The sequence below is a fragment of the Mus caroli genome, chromosome 15, assembly GCF_900094665.2.
Source record: "Mus caroli chromosome 15, CAROLI_EIJ_v1.1, whole genome shotgun sequence".
NCBI lineage: Eukaryota > Metazoa > Chordata > Mammalia > Rodentia > Muridae > Mus > Mus caroli.
In genome coordinates this window covers 65,456,081-65,478,477 of record NC_034584.1, presented here as the reverse complement: position 1 = coordinate 65,478,477, position 22,397 = coordinate 65,456,081, and the positions used below count along the sequence as shown (strand labels likewise).

The 22,397-nt window shown below is 44.3% G+C and overlaps 1 protein-coding gene across 2 annotated transcripts in view; it reads left to right on the top strand.

The window, feature by feature from the left end:
* The window catches only part of Col22a1 (collagen type XXII alpha 1 chain), a 237,024-nt gene that overhangs the window by 139,159 nt on the left and 75,468 nt on the right, over window positions 1-22,397 (top strand). For both annotated transcript variants that reach the window (XM_021183654.1, XM_029469967.1), the window contains exons 35-40: window positions 104-157; window positions 2,062-2,115; window positions 4,609-4,662; window positions 6,261-6,365; window positions 7,249-7,293; window positions 15,126-15,203. In XM_021183654.1, coding sequence (XP_021039313.1) covers window positions 104-157; window positions 2,062-2,115; window positions 4,609-4,662; window positions 6,261-6,365; window positions 7,249-7,293; window positions 15,126-15,203 — 390 coding nt within the window. The remainder of the gene's footprint in view (window positions 1-103; window positions 158-2,061; window positions 2,116-4,608; window positions 4,663-6,260; window positions 6,366-7,248; window positions 7,294-15,125; window positions 15,204-22,397) is intronic.

The following is a 22,397-nucleotide window of genomic DNA, read 5'->3' as shown; positions in this document are numbered from 1 at the left end:
TCTATTCCATCCTTTTTCGTTCTCATGAGTCAGGTTTGAGCAGCAGGTTAGCACTATCGAAGACCTTAGGCCTCTGACCTACCTCCTTTTCTCTCTTATATAGGGTGCCAAGGGGCATGATGGTGCACAAGGACCTCCTGGAGCAGCTGGAAACCCTGTGAGTCCTGGCTTGCCTGACTTCTGGGGACTTCCTAGAAGGAGTGGCCCAGATGAACATCTTTTCCCTGGCTCACAGTTCCCGAACCAATTGGGATGTGGCTAAGAAAGCATTGCTGGGGCTATCCAAGCCCAGGGGCCATTTAAACCTGAAGCAAAATGGGAGATGTTCTCACCCCCATAGGGTTCCAGCAGGCTTGGACTTTGTCCATGTGTCCAGCCCCAAGACAAATTCCCTCCTGTAGGACATGGATGCTACAAAGACAATCCCAGTGTTAACCCCAGGTACTGCTGGGGCCCAGCAGTAAGAGAAATCTTTAGTGTGCAGAGGACACACAAATGACTTCCAGTGCACAAAGAGGATCACTCCCAGATGTTTGCAATTCAAAGGACTATGCCTGGGTTCTGATCCACAATTCCACAATTATTTCTCTGTCTCTCCATTTTTCTTTTTGTGTCTCTGTGCCTCTTTTCTGTCTTTGTTTTTTTTTTTCCTCTGTCTATCTGTGTGTCTCTATGTTTGTCTATGTCTCTCATATAGACACCCTCACACACAAAGAGACAGGCAAAGCATTGTATAGATATGTATTTTCCGGCAGGCACTTTCTGAGCTCTTAGGCTGCTGTTCCTGGCTCTCCTGGCCCCAGAGTATGTTCAATCCCAGAGTTTTTCGCTAGGACTGCACGGAGCTATGTTCTGCATTGCCAAAGCCATAGAGCTTAGGAATCTCCATGGTACTGGATAGAAGCGGAGCCAGACTGACCTGCCTGGCCTCTCAGGAGTGATGGCCAGTTAGTAAGAGGAGCATCAATGAATGTCCAGTCTGGTCCTGGAACTACAGACCAAATTCAATGGCCAAAATACAATTATATGACTAGGCCATCTGTGACTGTGGCTTACCAGAGATGGGGTCAGCCATGAGTGAAGGTTAGTGCTAAGGACTCAGAAGGGGCAGAGACAGCTTGGCCTGTGCTCAGCCCGAGTAGAGTAGAAGCAGTTTGGAAAGGAGGCTGGGAGTGCGCTCTCTGATTTCTGATCTGGAGGACACACATGATCTGTGACAGTGAACGTAAGCAACTTCTAGTCCCCACTCCATGGCACTGACCCTCTGGAATGACCAGTCTCACAGAGTCATGACCCACCATCAAGTTCTAATTAAAATCCACTTTAGGAAGCAGTGACTGGCCAGCCAGTCAAGCACATACGTGTCATGTGCATATAGGCGCACACACCTGCAGTCACACCCCCGCCACTGTCTCCCCAGGTGCCCTTGCTCTGTGAATGGCCCCAGCATCTTCAGCATAGCACTGCCTTAAAGCAGCCTTCCCAGGGTCATATAACTATGATTACCTTCAACCCAGTAGCTCATCATAAGTCCCTTCCCCTCCATTCTCCAAAAGTTTCTCTTGTTCATCTCCTTGTCGGCCACTGTCAAACCCTTATCATTGGTGTGTTCCTCAAGGCTTGTCCAGTGCCCTTTAAAACCTCAGTGTACCAAGGGTCTTTTCTTCATAACTCAACTGTGAACAATTCCCTCCTTTCTTCCTATGTAGAAGATCAAGACTGATGGTCACCCAAACTCCTTAGGCAGGATGGGTGGCTTTCGTTTTTGCCCACTCTTGCCATCCACACTTCCCACCCTAATGCCTTGGACTGAGGAACCACTGAGAGTCTTACTGTCTCTGGTTCCCCCCACCTCCAAGCCCATTCACTTGAGTCTAACTGGTGGGGATACTATACTCTCAATGAAGAGCAGGTTCCTAATATCCATGAGCGTCTGTTTGGAAGCTATTCCAGCAATCCAGGGTGAACTCAATGAGACATGTATGGAGAATGGCTGGGGTCAGTTTTTTTTTTTTCTAGCCAATACATTTGGCTTTTCTCAATTGCTCCATCTCTTTTTAGGGTGCTCCAGGACCTGCAGGACCCCCTGGTCTCAGTGGACCCCCAGGAAGTTTGGTGAGTATTGTAAAGAGAGCAGCATGTCTGTGTGGGTTGTGAACCAGCGGTGTCTGCCTCTGTCCATCTCCTCCTTCCCATCCACACAGAGCTGTGGGCAGCATTGTCAACAGTGCACTGATGAGGGCTACCCAGATGGAACACTGACAACCCAGGGTCCTGGGCAACGTGTCAGCTGCCTGGGTTGTAGATAGACTTGGTGGGACAGAGACTGTACATTTCACTGATGTTAGAATCAGCATCACGGTTTGCCTTCAAGGAAATAAGTGAACCTAGAAGTAAAGGTCCCGATGGCTGGTAGGGACCTTGGTTCTTACCCAGACCTCCTAACAACCAGCATTAAGGGCTTGGTCATCCATATCTAAGCTCTTTCATCTGAAGAAATGAGACATGGTTAGGTTCCACACCACCTGCTGACGTTCCTCCTTTCCCTCTGCTACGTGGAGACCCACAATATCTTTTAATGGGCTAGTTCTATGATTCAACATAACCATTGATTTAGAATTTACTGATTTTTCAATATGATGCCCAGTGGCATTTGGTCACAGGCTATAGGGAAGATGTCCTCTGCAATCGATTAGACCATATAAAAATAAGTTTTATTTGCCTGATGTAATGGACTTCTTCAGGGCTTACTGCCTCCCTGTGCCAACCTAAGCCTACTCCTAGAAGCTCCTAGCCTCCATCCAATCTTATCTAGGCCTAGAATGTTTTCAGCCTTTGAGATTTACTGCTGAATAAGCTCACCCTTTCTTGTTCTTTCTGAGCTCTAGCTGGTTCAACTCAGCTGTTCTGGCTCTAATTTCTCTCCAAGCTGACTGATTCAATCTGGCTTCTCTCTCAGCCTCTCCTGCATTGCTCTGCTTCTCCTCAAACTAACTCTAGCAATCTGTTCTAATCTTCTGGCTTCTTCTCTGTCTGGCTTGTTCTGTCTTCACCAGTGTCTAGCTTATTCTCTCTCTGCAACTTGTCTCTGCACAACTGGCCAGGTAAAACTGCCTCCTTTCTCTCTCTGCACTGTCCCGTGTAAGTAGCTCCCCTTTCCTTTCACTTCTTGTAAGAGCTGGGCATATCCTATTCTGTCAAATCTTTCTCTGACTCGTCAGTTCTCTGCTATCCAGTTAGATATCACTTTCAAAGATGTGTTCTTCCTTCTACAAACTAACTTTACCCTTTGTTATTTGGGACTAAAGGTGTGAACTAAGGGTGAGCCACACCATAACTAGACACCGGTTTCTTCCTTCCTTCCTTCCTTCCTTCCTTCCTTCCTTCCTTCCTTCCTTCCTTCCTTCCTTCCTTCCTTTCTTTCTTTTTTTTTTTCCAGTAAATTGTGCAATCTTGGTGTTCACAGTGTGATCAAAGATCCTGCCACAAGGCCAGGCTTCCTTATTTCTAAACCTTCCCAGGTGTCTGTGACTCCATGGACAGATGCATGGCTTTTAGATTTTTAATGCATAACGTGGATATGTTTGTTTATTTCATCCACACAAGCCTGTTAGGTAGATCTGACCTCATTTTATGCAGGAAGCAATGGAGGCATGAAGGGACTGAGTCCTGGGGGGAAGTGGTTGAAGGAGCTCTTTGCTGTATAGTCCTTCTTTCCCCACTCTACATACATAATTAGTGCCAACCAATCCTGATTTCTTTTGCCCACTTTATCTGGCTTTTGGAGAGCATTCTGTCCAGTCAGGTATAGAAAGGGGCCCGAATTGTCACCTGAAGTAGCTCTTGGGTGACAAGGGAAGAAACAGCCCATCTCTTTAAATATAACAAAATGATTTCTTTGTGTATGGATGTTTGACTGCATGTACATCCCTGTACCACTGTGTGCTAGTGCCTGTGCAGGCCAGAAGAGGGCTTCAGAGATCCTGGAGGTGGAACTATATGTAGTTGAGAGACACCATGCATGTGTTGGGAGTTGAGTACTTATTGCTCCGGTTTCTCTTGAAGGGCCGTGAATGCTCTTCACCACGGACCCATCTGTCCATCCCTGGTAGCTTAGTTCTTTGCTCCAAGGTGAGGTAGCCCTGCAGGTTGTCCTTGGTAGGCCCCACAGTCCTCAACAGGGCTGAGCTCCAGTTGTCAGTGTCACTAGCTAGCTGTTCTCTTTCTCATGACCGTAAGTTCCCCACTGGTGTGTCTGCACAGTGTTTATCCTCAAGTTTTCCTTGAGGTGTTGGGGAGAACCCCACGGATACTAAAAGAGTAGATCTCTGACACCAAGTCAGATTTTTGAGTTTAAGGAAACCTTATTGGTGTCAGTCCTCGCCTGGTCTGCTTACCCAAAGACTAAGGCTGTTGAGGGCCAGCACTCAGCAGACCATACCTGTTTTGTTGTTATAAGCTCCAGGACCAGACTCAGGCAAGGACATGGGCATCAGTCAGTTTAAGAATGGATGGGGAACATGTGAGCAGAAGTGAAAGGGGCCTCTTGACATAACCCTGGGGGCTAATGTCCATCAAAAAACTGTGAATAACCTTTCTTATTTTCAGGGTTCTCCTGGTGTCAGAGGCGCCCCTGGGAAAGACGGGGAGCGTGGAGAGAAGGTAAGAGGCTTCACTGGGCCAGTGGGTGAGGAACTCAAACTGCTCAGGACTGGTTTAGGACCCAGGCATCAGAAGGGATTATATGGCCGAGAGGGGAACGTGAGCTCTCATATCCTCTCACCTTCATTGCTCACCGAGGGTTCAGAGCAATGTCCCCTTTACTGTTGTAGACAGAAGCTCTGAGGGACTTTATTTGCTCTATATCTCAGAGCTGGTGAGCAGCAGATCTGGGTCTGAGTGTATACTCCACTTTTAATTCAGTGATCCACTTATCCACTGAGCATCATGGTTACCAGGGAACCCTTCCCAAACCTGGGAAGCCTGGGAAAGCGTTTTGATTATTATAGCGAAGAGGGAGACAAGATCCCTCTTTTTATCAACTAGAAAGAGCCCACAGGCCTAGGAGGAACAAGGCATCCTCTGCAGTCCCTCTGCACATTGCTCTGACATGGCTGTGTGCTTTAAGGAAGGTTCTCATCCATGCTAGCGATGCTGAGGCAAAGCTTGGCAAACCCATGGTGTTCATCGGTGCCCAAAGGAGAGTTTGAGTTTCAGACTCATCAAAGGCTGGTTCCATGTCCGAGTTGTGGGCCTCTGAACTAGGGTCAGAACAGTGGTTTTCAGTAGGAACAGTCCCACCTCCTCATGACATCTGGTGATCCCTATGCCAAGGAGAGGAGCTGCACCTAGCTTAGGATATACAGAACAGGATCCTCCCTCAACTATCACAAAACACAGGGAAGGATGCTGTCTGCAACACTCACAACAGACAGTGTTCAGCCATCCTCAGTGTCAACAAGACCAAGGCTGAGAAACCGTCACCCTGGCAAATGGCACTCTCTCTACACTTGAATTTGCTTAGCTGTGAAGAGAGGATGGCATAAGGAGCTTTGGTCCAAGCATATGAACATCACCCCAAGGACTGTAGGCAGGGGCATGGCCTGGGGAGAGAACATATGGCTAGGAGGTGATGGTGTGTCTAGCCCCAGCACATGTCAGGTGAACTTTCTCCAGATGTATTATCTACAGCAGTCTACACAACTGCTCAAATGTGGCTGGTGCCTTAGATAGGATCTCACTCTGTGGCGCATGCCAGCCTTTAACTCGCTCTGTAGTTTATGCCAGCTTCGAATTTGTGGTAATTCCCCTGCCTCAGCCTCCCAAATGCCGGGATTAGAGGTGAGGGCCACTCCAAATTCATCAAATAGATTATTTCTAACCTAAGTTTACAAAGAATATATTCAAATTATATTTTATATATAATTGTGTGCTGTTGGCCCATATGGCCTCTAGGGGGAGCCAAACACCTTCTCTTGACTGTGTGGGAAACCAATCATGACTGTTGTCAGAGAAGGAGATAGAGACAGGGAGGGTGAGGCTTGGTGGAGGCTCTGCTGGGGGAAAGGACTTCAGCATGTGAATGTTCGGGAACAGAGTTCAACTTCTTACCTCCACTGAGCAGTCTGTCTTCTGATGCTTCAGAGAGGGACAGACAGCTCAGGAAGCCACTGCCACACACAGGCTCGGGCTGACTCGCTGTTGGATAGCAGAGTTCTGCCCGCTGCTAATGCTCATCAAGGTCCTCTTTTTGTCCCCAGGGAACAGCAGGGGAAGACGGCAGCCCAGGGCCAGCTGGTCCACGGGGAGATCCTGGTGCTCCTGGCCTCCCAGGGCCACCAGGAAAGGGCAAGGATGGGGAGCCGGTAAGTGGTGGGCTGACATGCTTTGAGCTCTGGGAAGCCAGGCTGACAGTGGAAAAGAGAACAGAGCAAAGGCAAAGACTCATTTTAGAAAGCAAGCCCTAGCTGATGCACAAGCTGTCCCTTGGCCCAGGGACATAGTCCTGTCGTCAATCAGCGTGCTTAAAAATAACAAGAAAGTAGAAAACTTGTAACACCGTACTTTCAGGACAGTGTTTCCTAACTCATGAATTACTGCTGAAATCTGTGACTTAATCCTTTCAGCCTGTGGTTGACCACAGGAAACTGGATCCCTGGCAGGGCAAAACTGCAAATGGGTACACAGGGTAGCTGTATGCTAAGCCAGCTCAGAGCACATGGGGCTCTGGCTGCGGGTTCAGGATCCAAGGGAAACAAACAAGTTTCAGAGTACCTAGTGGTTGTGGCACACACACACACACACACACACACACACACATACACACGGGGGGGGGGGATTCTTGGTCCACACTGAGCTCCTCCAGCCAAAAATAGACTTCCATTTCAAGTGTGTGTATGAGTGCTGTTACTAGGCCAAGCTCATCAGCTGGAAATGGAGTCCCTACCCAGAGTGTGATAAAGAAGGAGACTAGGTTTAGGGGTCATGAGGTCAAGTGAGCCTGGCTTTGAAGCTTGATCTTGCTGCTTCCTTTTGGGTGCCCTTAGCATGGAGAAAAACACAGTAAGGAACAGTGACACTTGTGTTTGTCCCAATAAGGTCAGTAGGTGGCAGAGTCAGGAATCACACCCAGGACCTATGATTGAATGTACTCACATTGCTCTCCAACTACTGCTCCAGCAGAGGGCAGCAACCTGGTATGTGTTGAGTGGTTCAGCTCTCATGGATCCATGTTGTTCATTTCAACAGGGACTACGTGGACCACCTGGGTTACCTGGTCCCTTAGGAATCAAGGTGAGTGCTTGTCTAAGCAAATTGGAGATGGTACCTGTGACCACTTAGAGGATATGTACATTGTGTGTGTGTGTGTGTGTGTGTGTGTGTGTGTGTGTGTGTGTGTGTGTGAGAGAGAGAGAGAGAGAGAGAGAGAGAGAGAGAGAGAGAGAGCATCTCAGGCTACCTCAACTCCTCCCACATTTTTTCATACAGGAATTCTTGAGATGGTGATGTAGTACCCATAGCAGTGCTTTGTAAACGCTGATTAAATTATTAGAAAAGTACCGTTTTTCACCTGACCCAGCCAAGGGCTAAGTCTTCTCTTGGTGTGTGTGTGTGTGTGTGTGTGTGTATGTTGGGGTGGGGTCCTGGTCTAGTCAGCGATAGCAATACTATCCTGGTATTGCTCTGTCTTTCCCCAAAGTCTTGGTATACATGGTGAGTAGGGATAGAGAGGGAAGATGATGTTAGGAAAATGTTTGGGGCCAGCATTGGAAATTGGTTATTATGTCCAGCCACCAAATTCTAGTGATGTTCATGACAAGAAGGCCAGAGAATATCAACTAGTTGTATACCCAAGAGGAAGAAGAAAATGGATGAACACCAGCCAAACTCTCCCTCAATTCACCAGCAACTACAGTCCTAAAAAGGCAATATCCCCTTGAGTCAGCAGGAGAAAACCCAAAGATCTCCCTACACAGAATCCCATTTCATTTACTCAAGCTTACATTGTGGCACATTACAGGGTGGACTGTAGGACATAATACTGTTAGTGGTACATTCCTTGGCCTCTTTCAGCTCACGGATCAGGGGACAATTGGATGTGGGAACGGCAAAGTAGGCAGGTAGTAGAGAAGGGGATGAGAGGGCTGAGGGGGGTCAGGAAGGCTCTTATCCTGGTTTGGTGGCTTCTTGAAGACTGAGATACTTGTCCTCATTTGAAATTGCATGCAGCTGTAATGTGGGATAAAGAAAGTGTTATTGTAGGCCTTGGTGAGGGGCTGCAGGGACACTAAGACATGGGAAGCAGCAAATTCAACTGTAGCCACACCTATATACAGTGAGAGTTAGGATGCCAACTCAGATACATGGAGTTGAGAGGATGTGGGCCAGAGTCACTCATTGACCTTAGGATTGGGGCTCAGACATTTAATAAGATATGCGTATTTAAATTACATAAGTATCTTATTATAAAATCACTTCTTACCACTTGTGCCTATTCATAAAAACAATTTCCTTAAAATGTCCTCCTTGCCGGTGGTGGCACATGCCTGTAATCCCAACCTTGAGAGGAAGAGCTAGAGATAGGAAGATTTTTCTTTTTTAAGTTTGAGGCTAGACTGGGGTCATGAGGTTGGATCTAGGCCAGTTCAGGCTACAGAGTAAGGGTCTCTTGAACAAAAACAGCTTAAAAACATGGAGAACATATTCTTTTGTATCTTCTACTTCTAATGGTCTTCTCATACAGCAAGTCACCCTGAAACTGCTAGCACTCTCTGAAGCACAGTACCACCCATCCCAGATGGCTATCTTAGGTTATCAGATATGTTGCAGTGATTTGGGAGTTTTATTCCCAGCTGTAGAGTCCAACCACCTGATGGGAGACCATTCCCCCGTTTGTTTCTTTTACATTGTAGTTGTACCTTCGGGATCTCAGTGGCATGAGTACAGAGTGAACTGAATTTAAAATCCTATATGAAAGTCTCAGCAAACAAATATCTAGCATAAGTTAGTTTGAGGTTCTTCCATAGATGTTGATAGTAGCAAAGCAGAGATCTCAGTTTTATCATTTTCTCCCTATTTAAGCAGGCATTCTCTGTAACCATCTTAAACCTAGAGTAAGTGGAATTGTAGTATATGCTAATTGGCTTGCAGTGTGGTAATTTGATTGCTTTACCCATGATCAAAGATTTTCCTCAGTGGGAGAATGATTTATATGATAGGAGTAAATGCATGCAACTCTATATTTGCTGAATGGGGGAGGGGACGGAGGCATTGTATAAGGGAGGCGCTCTGTCATTGGTGAGCCCTGTCCAGATTCATTTTTCAATATCCAAATACTCTGACCCTTCCCTCTTGAGAGCCTTCAGGACCCAGAGGACACTGATTACCTTTTAGAAGCAAAACCAGGGTGTCAGATGTGGCAGAGAAGTAAAGAGCTTGACTTGTCTCATTTTCCACCCTAATTACATAAGACCTTTATCTGACAATGGGAGACACTATACATTCCTGTTATCCTGCAGTTGTATCTTGGGGTCTTAACAATAGAACCATAAATATATTCATTTTTGCTTCTAAGTAGAGTGTTTGGGTCAGTGACATGTTACCATATCTATAAAAAAAAATAGTTTCCCAGTGTAGGGGTTGCCAGTAACACCTTTTTAAAACAACAACAACAGAAACAGCCACCACCACCATTGGCATCCTGTGGTTTCAGCTTTATTGTTGCAACAAGATGGTGTTCACCTAGGTAGCTTATAGTATCTATATACTCTCTGTTGGAGAAAATCATGTGGAAACCAGTGCAAGCATCAGCAAACAGAGAGATATGGGCTCAAACTCCTGACCCAATGTTATTGAGCAGTTTCAATAGCATTGGGCTCAGGGTAAGCCATGCTGCCCCTGGACCATCCCTTCCCCTTAAGTAGTCACTTATTCCACTGTTGATAATGTATGGATGTGTCAGTTACAGAGTGGTTCATCAAGACATTTAGAAAGTAAATTGAGGTGCAAGGACATCTTTGTTTGGATAATGAATGGATTGCTCAGTGGAAGTATAGAGGAAAGGAGGCAAGGGAGAGGGGAGGAGAGATGGAGAGAAATCTCTAGCCCTCTCCCATGAGTCGAGAGAGCACACCTCATGGGATTCAGGGAGGAAGCAATCTGTAAGTGTCCATCAGCACATCTCAATGGCTCCTGGTTGCTGGTGATTACAGGCAACTCTTTGTGAGTGACACTTGCTTCCTGCAAAGGGAATGTGTTTGGGCTTCATAGGGAACTTATTTTGAATTCCAGCTCAGCTACCTACAAGGTAGATGACTGGGAAGCCAGTGGCTTTAGCTTTCTGAGACTCTGTTACTTTTCTTTTTGAAGAAGTCAAGAATATTTGACACTGAAAAGGGCTCCTTAAGAGATACTTAATCTTACAGTGCATAGTCATTGTTCTAAAGCTACCATCTCCTCACAAGACCCCAAACTTCTTCACATACTCCTCTTTAGAATGTGGGTCCCAGACACTGTTTTGTCCTGTCTGCTGGCCCTATTTGCTCTTGAGGACAGAGTGCTAGGTTTATTTCTGTGTCCTTTGGGGGCCATTTTCTAAAAGTGTCTGTTCATTAAGCTGGGAAGTGGTTTCTTTAGGGATTTTTTTTTTTTTTAGCATCACAATAGGCTATAGACACAGATGGGGCCAGACCTGGTCACTGCAGAAAATCAATCGTGTACCACTGCTGCTCAGTTGGGTCAGAGAGGCCTTGCTAGCACAGTCTTTTCTCTTGGGTACAGGAGAGAGGTTTATTTTGGGGAAGGCGCAATTCAGTACCTGACACAATGGCTGGTGAAGGACTGCATGTTCCTGCAATCCAGATGGAGGGCACTGAAGCCAGCCACCGGTATCAGGCCTTAAGACAGATACTTGGTGTAGAGATACATAGATATATTTAGCCAATATCAGATCGGACTCGTTTGAGGTATGTTGCGGTAAGTTTTACTGAATAGGCAAGTGAGTGGGGGATCTACCGTCATGCTGTTAACAGGGAAGTTAGAGGGGAGTTGAACACATGGACAGCAAGAGATCAGTGTGACTATTAGTGAAGATGTGTACAAATATCTGAAATCTGACAGAAACAGACAGACAGGCAGACAGAAAGACAGACATGGAGGGAAGGAGAGAGAGAAGGCAAGTGTGCTAATCAGCTGTAGAGGGGTCAGTGCTTAGGAGTGTAGAGCGTGGAAGTTAGTTTAAGCAAGCTCTCAGAAGCCGTGCCACACAAAGGAAACAGGAGTATCTGTCACTTGCTGTTGCTGTGACAGAATAATGTGACCAAAAAAAATAAGTCGTGGAAGATAGAATTTATTTTGACTCACAGTTCCGGAGTGGATTGAGTCCATTGCTGTGAGGAGAAGCATGGCATCTGGAGGGTGAGTTCGGCCTGACCAGATGCAGAGCAATCACATGACATCCAGACACAGGAAGCATCACAATAGGCTCAGAGAAGTCAGAGAGAAGCCTGACTGGAAGTAGAATCATCATCGTATTTTATCCACATGAAGCAGGAAGCAGAGGTGGAGGGGGGAGAGGCAGGGAGGGAAAGAGAGAAAACAGGAAGTGGGGACCATCTATCATAACCGCAATCCTACCCCCACCCTAGTGAAGTCCCTCTCCAGCAATGCTGCACTTCCTAAAGTTTCTATAACCTTCCCAAACTGGACCACATACTGAGGACCAAATGTTCAAAGATATGAGCCCTTGGAGGACATTTCTCATCCAAACCACAACAAAAGGGGCATGCTGGGACCTGTCATTCAAGTGTTAGGGTTACTGATGTGCATGGAACATGGTCTTGAGGGGACTGCAGCTACCCCTCACTGCCTGTCCCATGTAAGCCGAAACCTCTGCTCCAATGCTGACCTGCAACTGAGTTATGATGCCTGCTTACTGTCAGTATGTAGTGCTAAGTTCTGAAGTGGACTATCAATCATGAAGATGGGAGCAATGGAGCTTACAAAGTCCTTACAGAAACATAGGTATCAAAACCCCAATCCTTACCTAATCCTAACCCTGATTCCTTAATCCCTGCCATTTCTCTTCCTTGTCCTTCTAAACCCTATCACCAGCCACTAATGATCAGTGAGAAGCAGATCATCCATTGCCCCACCCTCAACTATCCTTCTAGATCTTTCTTAATTTCTCTTCTAATTCCTACTTAGTGCATTGTGTTTCTTTAGGATGTGGCATGACTAGACCTGGGAAGCAAAACATACTTTGGATCTAAGAAATCTAATTAGGAATATAGGGAAAGGCTTGAAAAGATAAATACAGGCGCAAGTGGGAGCCTGTCCCATGGTTTATCTGCCACCAGTTCTTTACAAGAATGAAGACGGTCAGGTAGGAATAGCTCAGACATAATCGGGTGACTCTTGGTTTGGCCCCAAGATAGTGACATGTACCTCCTGTAGCCTTGGGAAGACTTTTCCACTTTAGAACCATCATCAATAAAAGAGTCTACCAAGATTCCCTGCAACTTATATGTAATCATGCAGAAGGAAAGTGACTATAAATTTGAGAGACATACCAAGCATTGCATTTACAGTGATACCATTTTACCACAAGAGTTTGCAGAAAGAAAAATTAGGTGGGCACATACAAAGTTAAATAAATCCATTCCTTCTGAACTTTGCTTTTGCTTTTTAATAATCTACTGAGTGCAACTGTGGCTTCCTGTGTGCTTGTGGAAGTGGGGCTATCCCCTGGGAATGGGCAGCTTGCCAACCATGGTCAGAGAAGCATCTATATGCTGTGGCCAGTTGTTAATGCAGAGACTCATAACTGTTCAACGTTCAAAGATGAAGGTGAGTATCAGCTGTAAAGGGACATTGATATAGTCCTCTCACACATGAGGCTCAGGGCACCCAGCAAAAGAACAAGAAGAAAGACCTTGACAGACAGGGGAAAGTGCTGTGGGGTGTTTGGAAATGACGTGGCTGGTGTGCACACAAACTCACAGCAGCAGCGACTACTTGCTCAAGGATCAGGGTTACTTTCTTTCTTTCTTTTTTTCTACCTTATTTATTTATTATTTTTTTTAGATATTTTCTTTATTTACATTTCAAATGCTATGCCAAAAGTTCCCTGCCCTGCTCCCCTACCCACCCGCTCCCAATTCTTGGCCCTGGCATTCCCCTGTACTGGGGCATATAAAGTTTGCAAGACCAAGGGACCTCTCTTTCCAATGATGGCCGACTAGGCCATCTTCTGCTACATATGCAGCTAGAGACACGAGCTCCGGGGGTACTGGTTAGTTCATATTGTTGTTCCACCTATCGGGTTGCAGACCCATTTAGCTCCTTGGGTACTTTCTCTAGCTCCTCCATTGGGGGCCCTGTGTTCCATCTAATAGCTGACTGTGAGCATCCACTTTTGTATTTGTCAGGCACTGGCATAGCCTCACTCGAGACAGCTATATCAGGGTCCTTTCAGCAAAACTTTGCTGGCATATGCAATAGTGTCTGGGTTTGGTGGCTGATTATGGGATGGATCCCCGGGTAGGGTAGTCTCTGGATGGTCCATCCTTTCATCTTAGCTCCAAACTTTGTCTCTGCAACTCCTTCCATGGGTGTTTTTTCCCCTATTCTAAGGAGGAATGAAGTATCCACACTTTGGTCTTCGTTCTTGATTTTTTTCGTGTTTTGCAAATTGTATCTTGGGTATTCTAAGTTTCTGGGCTAATATCCACTTATCAGTGAGTGCATACAGTGTTACTTTCTTAAAGGTTCTGAATGCAAGAGTTGTCAGTGGCCATTATAGCCAAAAAAATGTAGCGTGTTTAATAATGATATTTTAAATGCTTAAAAACATAATTATTAATAAATCAATGTTTCTTAGAGTCAGATTTCTGAACATAATCTCTTTGACTCTTCATGACCAGCTTCTGGGCTGTTTCTGTTTGTGAAACAAATTGACTCATTCCAGGGATATTAAGTGGCCTCAGGAATGATGCCTACCACTGCATTGTCAGGCTGGAGATGTAGGTAAACAATCCCTCATGTAACATTTTGCTGTATATTCTGAATTTGGGTTTTAAGAAACAGTCCTAGGGAAACAGCATCTCCTGATGCTGTCTGTAGGGCTCAGGGAGGCATAGAAAACAAATTCATTGGCAGTTAGGCACCTAAAATCTAACTATTTATGCAAAATGGGGTGATCCAAGACTGGAAATGCCGGTGTCAGCAGCAGTCAGGCTTGCTGCCCACTTGGAATCAGTGTTGGAACCCAAGACTCCTTTAAGATGGCAGAAATGAAAACAATAAAAACTAGAACATTGACTTCCTTCTGTGGGAAATGGCAAAGCCTTTTCCTCTCCTCTTCCCTTCTCTATCACATCCAGAAGGTCACATGGTGAAAACAGCAGCAAAGATAGCAGCTGGCTCATGGAGACCAGGTGGCAGGGTTGCACACATGTTATCATCATGCTTAACATATTTAACCAGTGTACCACTATGCTGGCTCAGGTGCTCAGATGTGCCACTCTGATAGGGAAAGAAACATGCCCAGGGACCTTTTCATGGTTTTAAGTGCTGAGGCTACAATGTAAAGTTGAGTCTCCAACATCCAAACCTATTCTTTGTGAAACTTCTTCAAGTGGCCTACCTTGGGTTAGCTTTAAGACCACATCTGCCACCACACCCAGAAGAGCTAATCACAAAATGTAGGTATTGGGAAAGTCTGGAAACATCAGCATCCATATGTTAATTTACTGATGGTGTGGGAACTGAGTTGAAATGTGGCAGTACATGTATGGTTGGGATGGAGGTATGGTGACGCAGTAGATATGTGTTCTCTCCAACATGGGGAGTACTCTTAGTTTCCTAATCACAGTTGGGGTCATGCTCAAATTGGGGGAGGTTTGAGATACACATGATCACAATTATGGGGGCTCTGGTCCATGTAGGGCTGGACCAAGAGAGAAGATGTGTTCCTGTTGTGCATATTGTAATGGAGGTTGGACAGGTGATGGGTGAGTAGCTGATGGAGCCACACTGAGGATTCTGTGAGACACATAGTTCTTATTATACGTTGTGACTGATCTTTCCAGCATTAACCTGTTAATCCTGTCTTTTGGCTTCCCTAGGGTGACCGAGGAACACCTGGGATTCCTGGCTCTCCTGGCAGCCGTGGTGACCCAGGCATTGGGGTTGCTGGTCCACCTGTGAGTCTTTGTTCAGCTATCCTTATTCTCAGCTCCCACTGTGAATCCCTGCTAGATCCCTTGAGGAGATAGTCCTGTTTCAGCTCATATACCAGGGGGTTTGTGTGTCCTTGGGACCATTGAATGCAGACCTGTATGGCTGTGGTTGGTACACAATTTGTTGTACTTCTAATGGGGACAAGAAGAACACAACTTTGGGTCTGATTCAAAACAATGGCAACAAATCTCACTAATTTTGTATTGGTTCTTTCATAATTCCACTGCATATGTGTGTATGTACTTGGGTCGTAATCCTCACTATTATCTTCTCCATTTCTTCCTTCCTTCCATTGGACCCCTTCTTCCTAGCATGTTGTCCTCCTGTTTCCATGTCTCTTGCATGTTTCCAACTGAAATTAATTAGGCTTCCCTGTGTGAACACAGTTGTGGGCTTATTTCCTTGAGCAAGGACACTCCTTGTACAACTGACTACCGTTTAAGAGTTTGACTTCTCTCCAGGCAAGTGTCTCTAGGTTCTCAGGCCTGGTTGGAGTCTTATTACTCTGGCCCTTTTTCATGATGCTGTATCAATGTGCCCAGTATTGTTGCAGATAGTGACTGGCAGGTGTGATTTCACACAATGTTTTTAAAGGAAACAAAAAAACAAAAACCATGACTCATGAACCAAAGTTTGAGTAACAAAATCATAGCCAATAAAATTAGGCCGGGGAAGGACTGTGATGTGGGGAAGCATTGTAGTTTTGTATATTTCTGGACCAAAATGTTAGTTACCCTGATTCTTCTAATTAGTAAATGTGAGAAATGAAATGGGATCATGGCTGTAAAACAGCATCCACAAGCCATCCTCACAGTGTGGGTTTTAAGGAGTGGTTTACATCATCGTGTGGGTACAGACTGGTGAGACCCAGGGAACTTGTAGCTTTGTTGTCTCTGAGTTATACAGTTTCTTCCAAGTCCTAGTCCCAGTGAAGGCTCACTCTCAGCCAGTCATCCTCTATAGAAGACACACTTCATCCCAAACCAGGACACATGGCACTACAATTTAGAATTCTTTTAAGTGAGGAGCTACCTATCTTTTCTTGAGAATAGAATCATGTTTCGTGTCTTCTTGCCATCACAGAAGCATGCCTTTTCTTCTCCCTGTCAGTGAGTGATAGCTTTCAGAATTGAAGGACAATTTTCAATCTGAGCCTTTCTCCTCTCCCATCTGCTCTCTTGTATGCTAAAGGCAGAATATTGATTCAGCTTCAACTGAATATTTTCTTCTTGACAGCCAGCCATGTCTTACTATTACTTGAGAGAAGCTCAAATACTCAGCTAAGCCTTGGAATAGCTCATGTACCCACGTATAATTATTATTTTAAGCCATGGACCCAACTTCACCCCTGCTAAACATAACCTGGCTAGAAACCAGAACAGCACATGAGACAGTCTCTGCTTTTTCCACACTCGAGAAATGCAGACCACAACCAAAAGCATCTTAAGTAATGTCATTATTTTTATTATTTAATTTTATTGAGAATTTCAGATAGAGTTCTGTATTCAGATCATTGCCCCCCCAACTCATCCTGTGCCTTTCTCTCAGTCCTTACCCTATTCATGACCTCTTGTCTTTATTATTGCTGTGTAGTGTGAGTGTGTGTGTGTGTGTGTGTGTGTGTGCATGCATGTTTTTGTAAATATAGCCTACTGAAATCATCTACTGTTGCTTGTTTGTTTATGTGTTTAGGGCTGGCTTCTTGTTATTAGATAGCTATTGATTACATATATCTCTTCATTTAGGGGTGAGGTTTTATAAGATTCCCACTATCCATAATATTGCTGAGATTTTCTGGATGCGACTTGGGTACATATAAAGAAAACACCATATTCCAGTAGACATCTTAATCCTTAGTTTTATAATCTTTCCTCCCCTATCTTCTACAGCATGCTCTGAGCCTTTGATGTAAGGAGTATGTTGCAGCTATGTTACTTGAAATGGTCAGATGTTCTTTGCCTTTTGGCCAGTTGTGGATTCCTAGAGTGTTCTCCAACTGCTAAAAAAGAAGTTTCTTTAATGGGGGTTGAGAGCTACACTCATCTGTGGGTATAAGAATAAATATTTATATGTAGTTAGAAATTATACTGGCTCATGATAATGGCAGTAGTGGGTTCTCCCCTGGGGTCCATGGCCTTATTACTATGGATAGTGGGCTTATTTATAATACCCACCATAAATTCTCTCTCTTTGTGCAGTTGAGCAATCCTTACATCCAATTAGACAGCTTTTGTTTGTCTATAAAGTATAAGTGGCCCTGTTGTACTTTTAGGGATATCTCAGTGTTGTGTCATTGTTGTGGCTCATAGGCCAAGTAATACAATTCTTCATATATAACTCCCAAAAGATAGAGATCAAATTTATTATCTATGATATCATATAAAATATAAACTCCCTTTGCCTTTCTCTGTGTTCTTTGTAATCTGAGTCAGTTTAGGCCTCTCCCCTCACACATGGATTTCTGTTCCTCAACTCCCCAACAAGCCTGGGAACCTCCCCACTGGAAAAGTCCACCCCCATCCTACTGGCAATGAGGATTCCTTCAGGGTGACAGAATTACAAAGGGTTTCTGGGCCTTCTTGGTTTCCATAGACACCGTGGTAGGAACAAATGAATTTCCTTGGGGTGGTCTCATCTGATTTGTTTTTTTTTTTATCAGAAATTTTTAGCTAGAATTTCTAGAGATCAAAGGACTCTCTCTCTCTGTCTCTCTCTCTCTGTCTCTCTGTCTCTGTCTCTGTCTCTGTCTCTCTCTCTCTCTCTCTGTCTCTCTCTCTCTCTCTCTCTCTCTCTCTCTCTCTATATATATATATATATATATATATATATATATATATATATATATATATATTAATGTCTTGGACTTTTTTTTAGTGTCTAGTAACTAGAAAGAACAAAAGATAAAGAAACAATAACCCAGACTTCTTGTTTGTGAAGTCCTCCTCTCCAAAGGAGTCCTTTCCCTGGAGTTAGGAGTTTGATTCCTGACAGAATTGACCCTTAGTAAAGGAGATGCCATGCCGAGGGCCTACTGTATGGTTGTCCCTTTGTTTCCTGTCCACTCCTTGAGGATGTGGCACATCAAGCCATCATTATACAGCCAGGCAGCAGAGGTGAAACATTTCACCCCAAATCTAGCTAGCTAAAATCACCAATGAAGTATCTTCCTGCCTAACCAATGCCACAGGAAAAGTAATTTGCTGGCGGCAGCCAAGAGACTGTAAATCAACTCTTTAGTGCATGTCTGCCACTTGAGTTTATTAAAAGCTTCCTGGTGGATAAAACCATATTGCATTACCATAAATCTCATTGGCTAGCAGCCTAGGCTGGTGATGGCCTGAGAAGCTGCATGAGAGGCCATGCAGGACTTGCTGCTAGCAGGTGTGGGAAGCAGAGGTAAGGGAGTGATGTGTCAAGTTACTGGGGAACATAGATCTTTGCTGAGCAGTCTAGTGTCTCTCTGTGTTTCATGCTAGGGAGCAAAGGATCATATTCAATATTGCACTCCTAGGCAAGGTAAGTTATCCTTCAAAGATAAGGTGGGTATCCCAACCATGAGTTTGAGAGATGATCTTTGAAATTCACTCTTAGAAGGTAACAAAATGAGCTAGAAGAAGAAAGCCCATATATGGTTTGTTATCAAGCATATGTGTATTGTAGGCAGCTGAGTCCTGCTGTACTAACTCCTGGGTAACTACAAGCTACACTCTCAGAGATTTCCTGTGAAAACAACAAGGGATCTAGAGGATTGATGTACCAATACCATAGCTAGAGATCTGCTCTCAGGAACTGGGCTTTGGGCTTGAGCCCTACATATTCCTCTGGCTAAAGAAGCCCTGGGACAGGAACATGGGAGAGATCGTGTTGTAAGCTGCCCTCTGGCTCCTTCCTCCTGAGCTTGTGTTTTAAACTTTTATCATTTATAGACTTTGCTCTCTCCAGGAGCTGGTCTGCTGCCTGTTGCTCCATCAGCAGGCAGGAGGCAGTATGGTGAAGCAGTGACTTGGGGTTTTGACTCCCTGCTTCTAGACCTTCACAAACAAAATCTTTCCATCTTCAAGTTGTCTCTGGTCTCCTTTTGGTAAGATTTAAAAGCTAAAGCATGAGCTCACTCGGACTTTGGAGAGATCAAAGTTCATAGGCTTGATACCAGAAATTCTAAGGACAACGCTCTCTCTGACAACAACATAACTCAGGACAGGCTATTTCCTACTCTGACCATTGGCTTCCATATGGATCAATTGCCTCCAATTTCAGCATCATCAGAACATATCCATCTTGAGTACATGCCACAGACATATACATATATATATCACACAGGCACCCATGCACAAATAATAAGGCACATGCGAATGCACACACTCATTTCTATACTTATGGCTGCTGATCAATGCAGCTAGGGGAAACTGACAAGACAGAGACCAAGGGTCTGGCATGTGGTGTATACCTTCTGTTTATCTCTGCTCTTGTGTTGAACTCTGGTCCTATTTTCAAAAAGTTGATCATGTCTCTTCCTTTTACTATAGGCATATTAGGAAGTAAAGTAAGTTGTTATTTTTGAGACATTATGTTTGTTCATGCCTATGGTGTATCTTATATGCTAGGGGCAGAGGACAGTGACTCCCAGAACCTAGTATGCTCCTTGTATGAGACAAGCCATTTCTATGACACATGAACAAGATTCAATAGATCAGGGTTAAGAAATGCCAAGAGTCACTGAAATCTGACTAAGAAAAGATAGGGATGCTACTCAGGGGCAGACAGATGAAAAAGTTTAAGAGCAAGGTGTTTCATAGAGAAGAGATGCCAGGCACAAAAAGAATGCCAGGCTTTGAACAGAAGAGAACTAGTCTCCCCTCCCTATTCTCTCTGTCATTTCATCTCTCTTATGCTACAGAATGATAGATATACCAACCGTAGGAAGAATAGTACAGTGAGTCCCTCGCACCTCATGTGGTTTTATGTGCTGGCTTCTTTTTATGTCAACTTGACCCAAACTAGAGTTATTTTGGAAGAGAGAATCTCAGTTGAGAAAATGCCTCCCCCTGCCACCAGATTGGCCTGTGGGCAAGCCTGTGGTATACTTTCTTGCTTGATGGTTGATGTGGGAGGGCCAGGCTCACTGTGAGTGGTGTCATTCCTAGGCTGGTAGTACTGGGTGCTCTGAGTCAGAAGGCTGAGCAAGCCTTGAGGAGCAAGCCAATAAGCAGTATTGCTTCATGGCCTCTGCATCAGCTTTTGCCTCTAGGTCCCTGCCTTGAGTTCCTTCCCTAACTTCCCTTAGTGATAGACTGTTGCCTGAACCTGTGAACTGAAATAAACCCTTTCCCTACCTCTAGCTTCTTTTGGTCATGGTGTTTTATCACAGCAACCAACACAAATTCTAAAACAGTCACCCATCAAGATCTCTAACTTGGTACCTATTTTTCTTTCATCTTTTGATCCTCTTATTTTGAATCATTCTCAGAAATACATAATTTTACCCCTATATATTTTTAGACTATATTTATGAAAGATAATGATATTTAAAGTGTTACTAAAACTTCATCATCACACACAGAAAACATGGTGCCAAATACACTGGTGTCACTCAACTTTTAACTGTTAAACCAGTACCCTATTCAGCAAATTTCTCTATTTAAATCAAGAGCCAAGTGAACAATTGTTCAGTCTTTCAAAACACCTTTGCATAATTTCTAACTTGTAGATTTCTCATCTTTTTTTTTTTTTTGGCTACTTGTTTATAGAAGAAGTCAGGCTTATTGTTTGTTCCAGAGGGTTGTTTTAGGTTTGCTAACAGTATTCACTAATTCAGTAGTTTAACAGGAGTTGCCACCCTTGTAGGCCTCGTCAGTTAGTTTCCAAGTCAGAGGCTTGATCAGACTCAGGTTTGATGTTTTTGGCAAGACTTCACAGATGGACCATTGCACATCAGGAAGCACATAAGGCTGTCTGGTGGGTCTCTCTCTGTGATGTTCACACCCTTTTGATGTCTAAAGCTCCCTCAATTAACACATCAAGGGCTGCAAATTGGTGCTGTGGTAGCTCTGTAGATTGATTCTTCTGTCTTTATTAGGGGGGCTTTTTCTCTATAGAGAGCTTCCTCCTCTACAACCCATCTACTTAGATTATGTACCTAGTGTGAAGGGAAATTCTTGGGTCTTCCCCAGTGAATGCTTTCACATAATGTCTTTCAGAGACGACCCATTAGACTTTTGATGGAATGTTTTACAGAATATTTAAACTCAAGGATTTAAATGCATTTTGTGTTTTAATATATCTTTTTGATGTTCAAATTGTTTTAGCTTATTTTCATAGGAGCCTGTGCAAGTTGAACCTGAGTCCTTTGATACAGGACCTAGCAGCCTTTGGTAACTCTCTTGCTTGTCTATGGCTTAGAGGTCTCGGTGTGGCTTGATCTCTGACTATACCACCACGAAGCAGTCATAATTTTTCCAGGTGGAAAATGGTACCAAAGGATGAATCAGGGTGTTTACTAAAATGACTTTGGGCATGTATATCAGATTATGTGTTAGTTACCTCTCTAATCACTGTGATAGGGTACCCAGCAAAGACAGGGCAAAGGAAGAATGGTTTGTTTTTCTAAGATAACAGTTTGGGAGATATAGTCCATTATGGCTGTTCATGCATAGCTGTGAGATTAGCTCACATTGAAGCAGCAGGAGGGGGAGAGGCTGGCTGATGCTATGTCAACAGCATGGAAGTATAGTTTAGGCTAGAGTCAAGCCCAGGCTACAACACCCAGGACTCTTATAGCTTCTTCCCACTTCCTCCAGGTAGCCTTCATCTCCATAGTGTTCTATAACTTTCTCAATAGCATCATCATCTGGAGAACAAGTATTGAGAAAAGTGCACTCCTGGACCACTACAAAGCCTTTCAAGGAGATACATAGGCTTCAGACTAGGAAGGAAATCACCATGCAATCCTCTTCCACAACACACTTAAAATATTTTTTATTGATTTTTTTTGAAAATTTAACACATGTATACAATATATTTTGATCCTGTCCATCCTCTACTTCTCCCTCTAACTCCTCCCAGATCCATCTCACAGCCCATCTCAAATCTATATCCTCTTTTTAAAACTCACTTAACGCGCGGGACCTGAGACTGCATTAGTTAGGGAAGCAGAAACC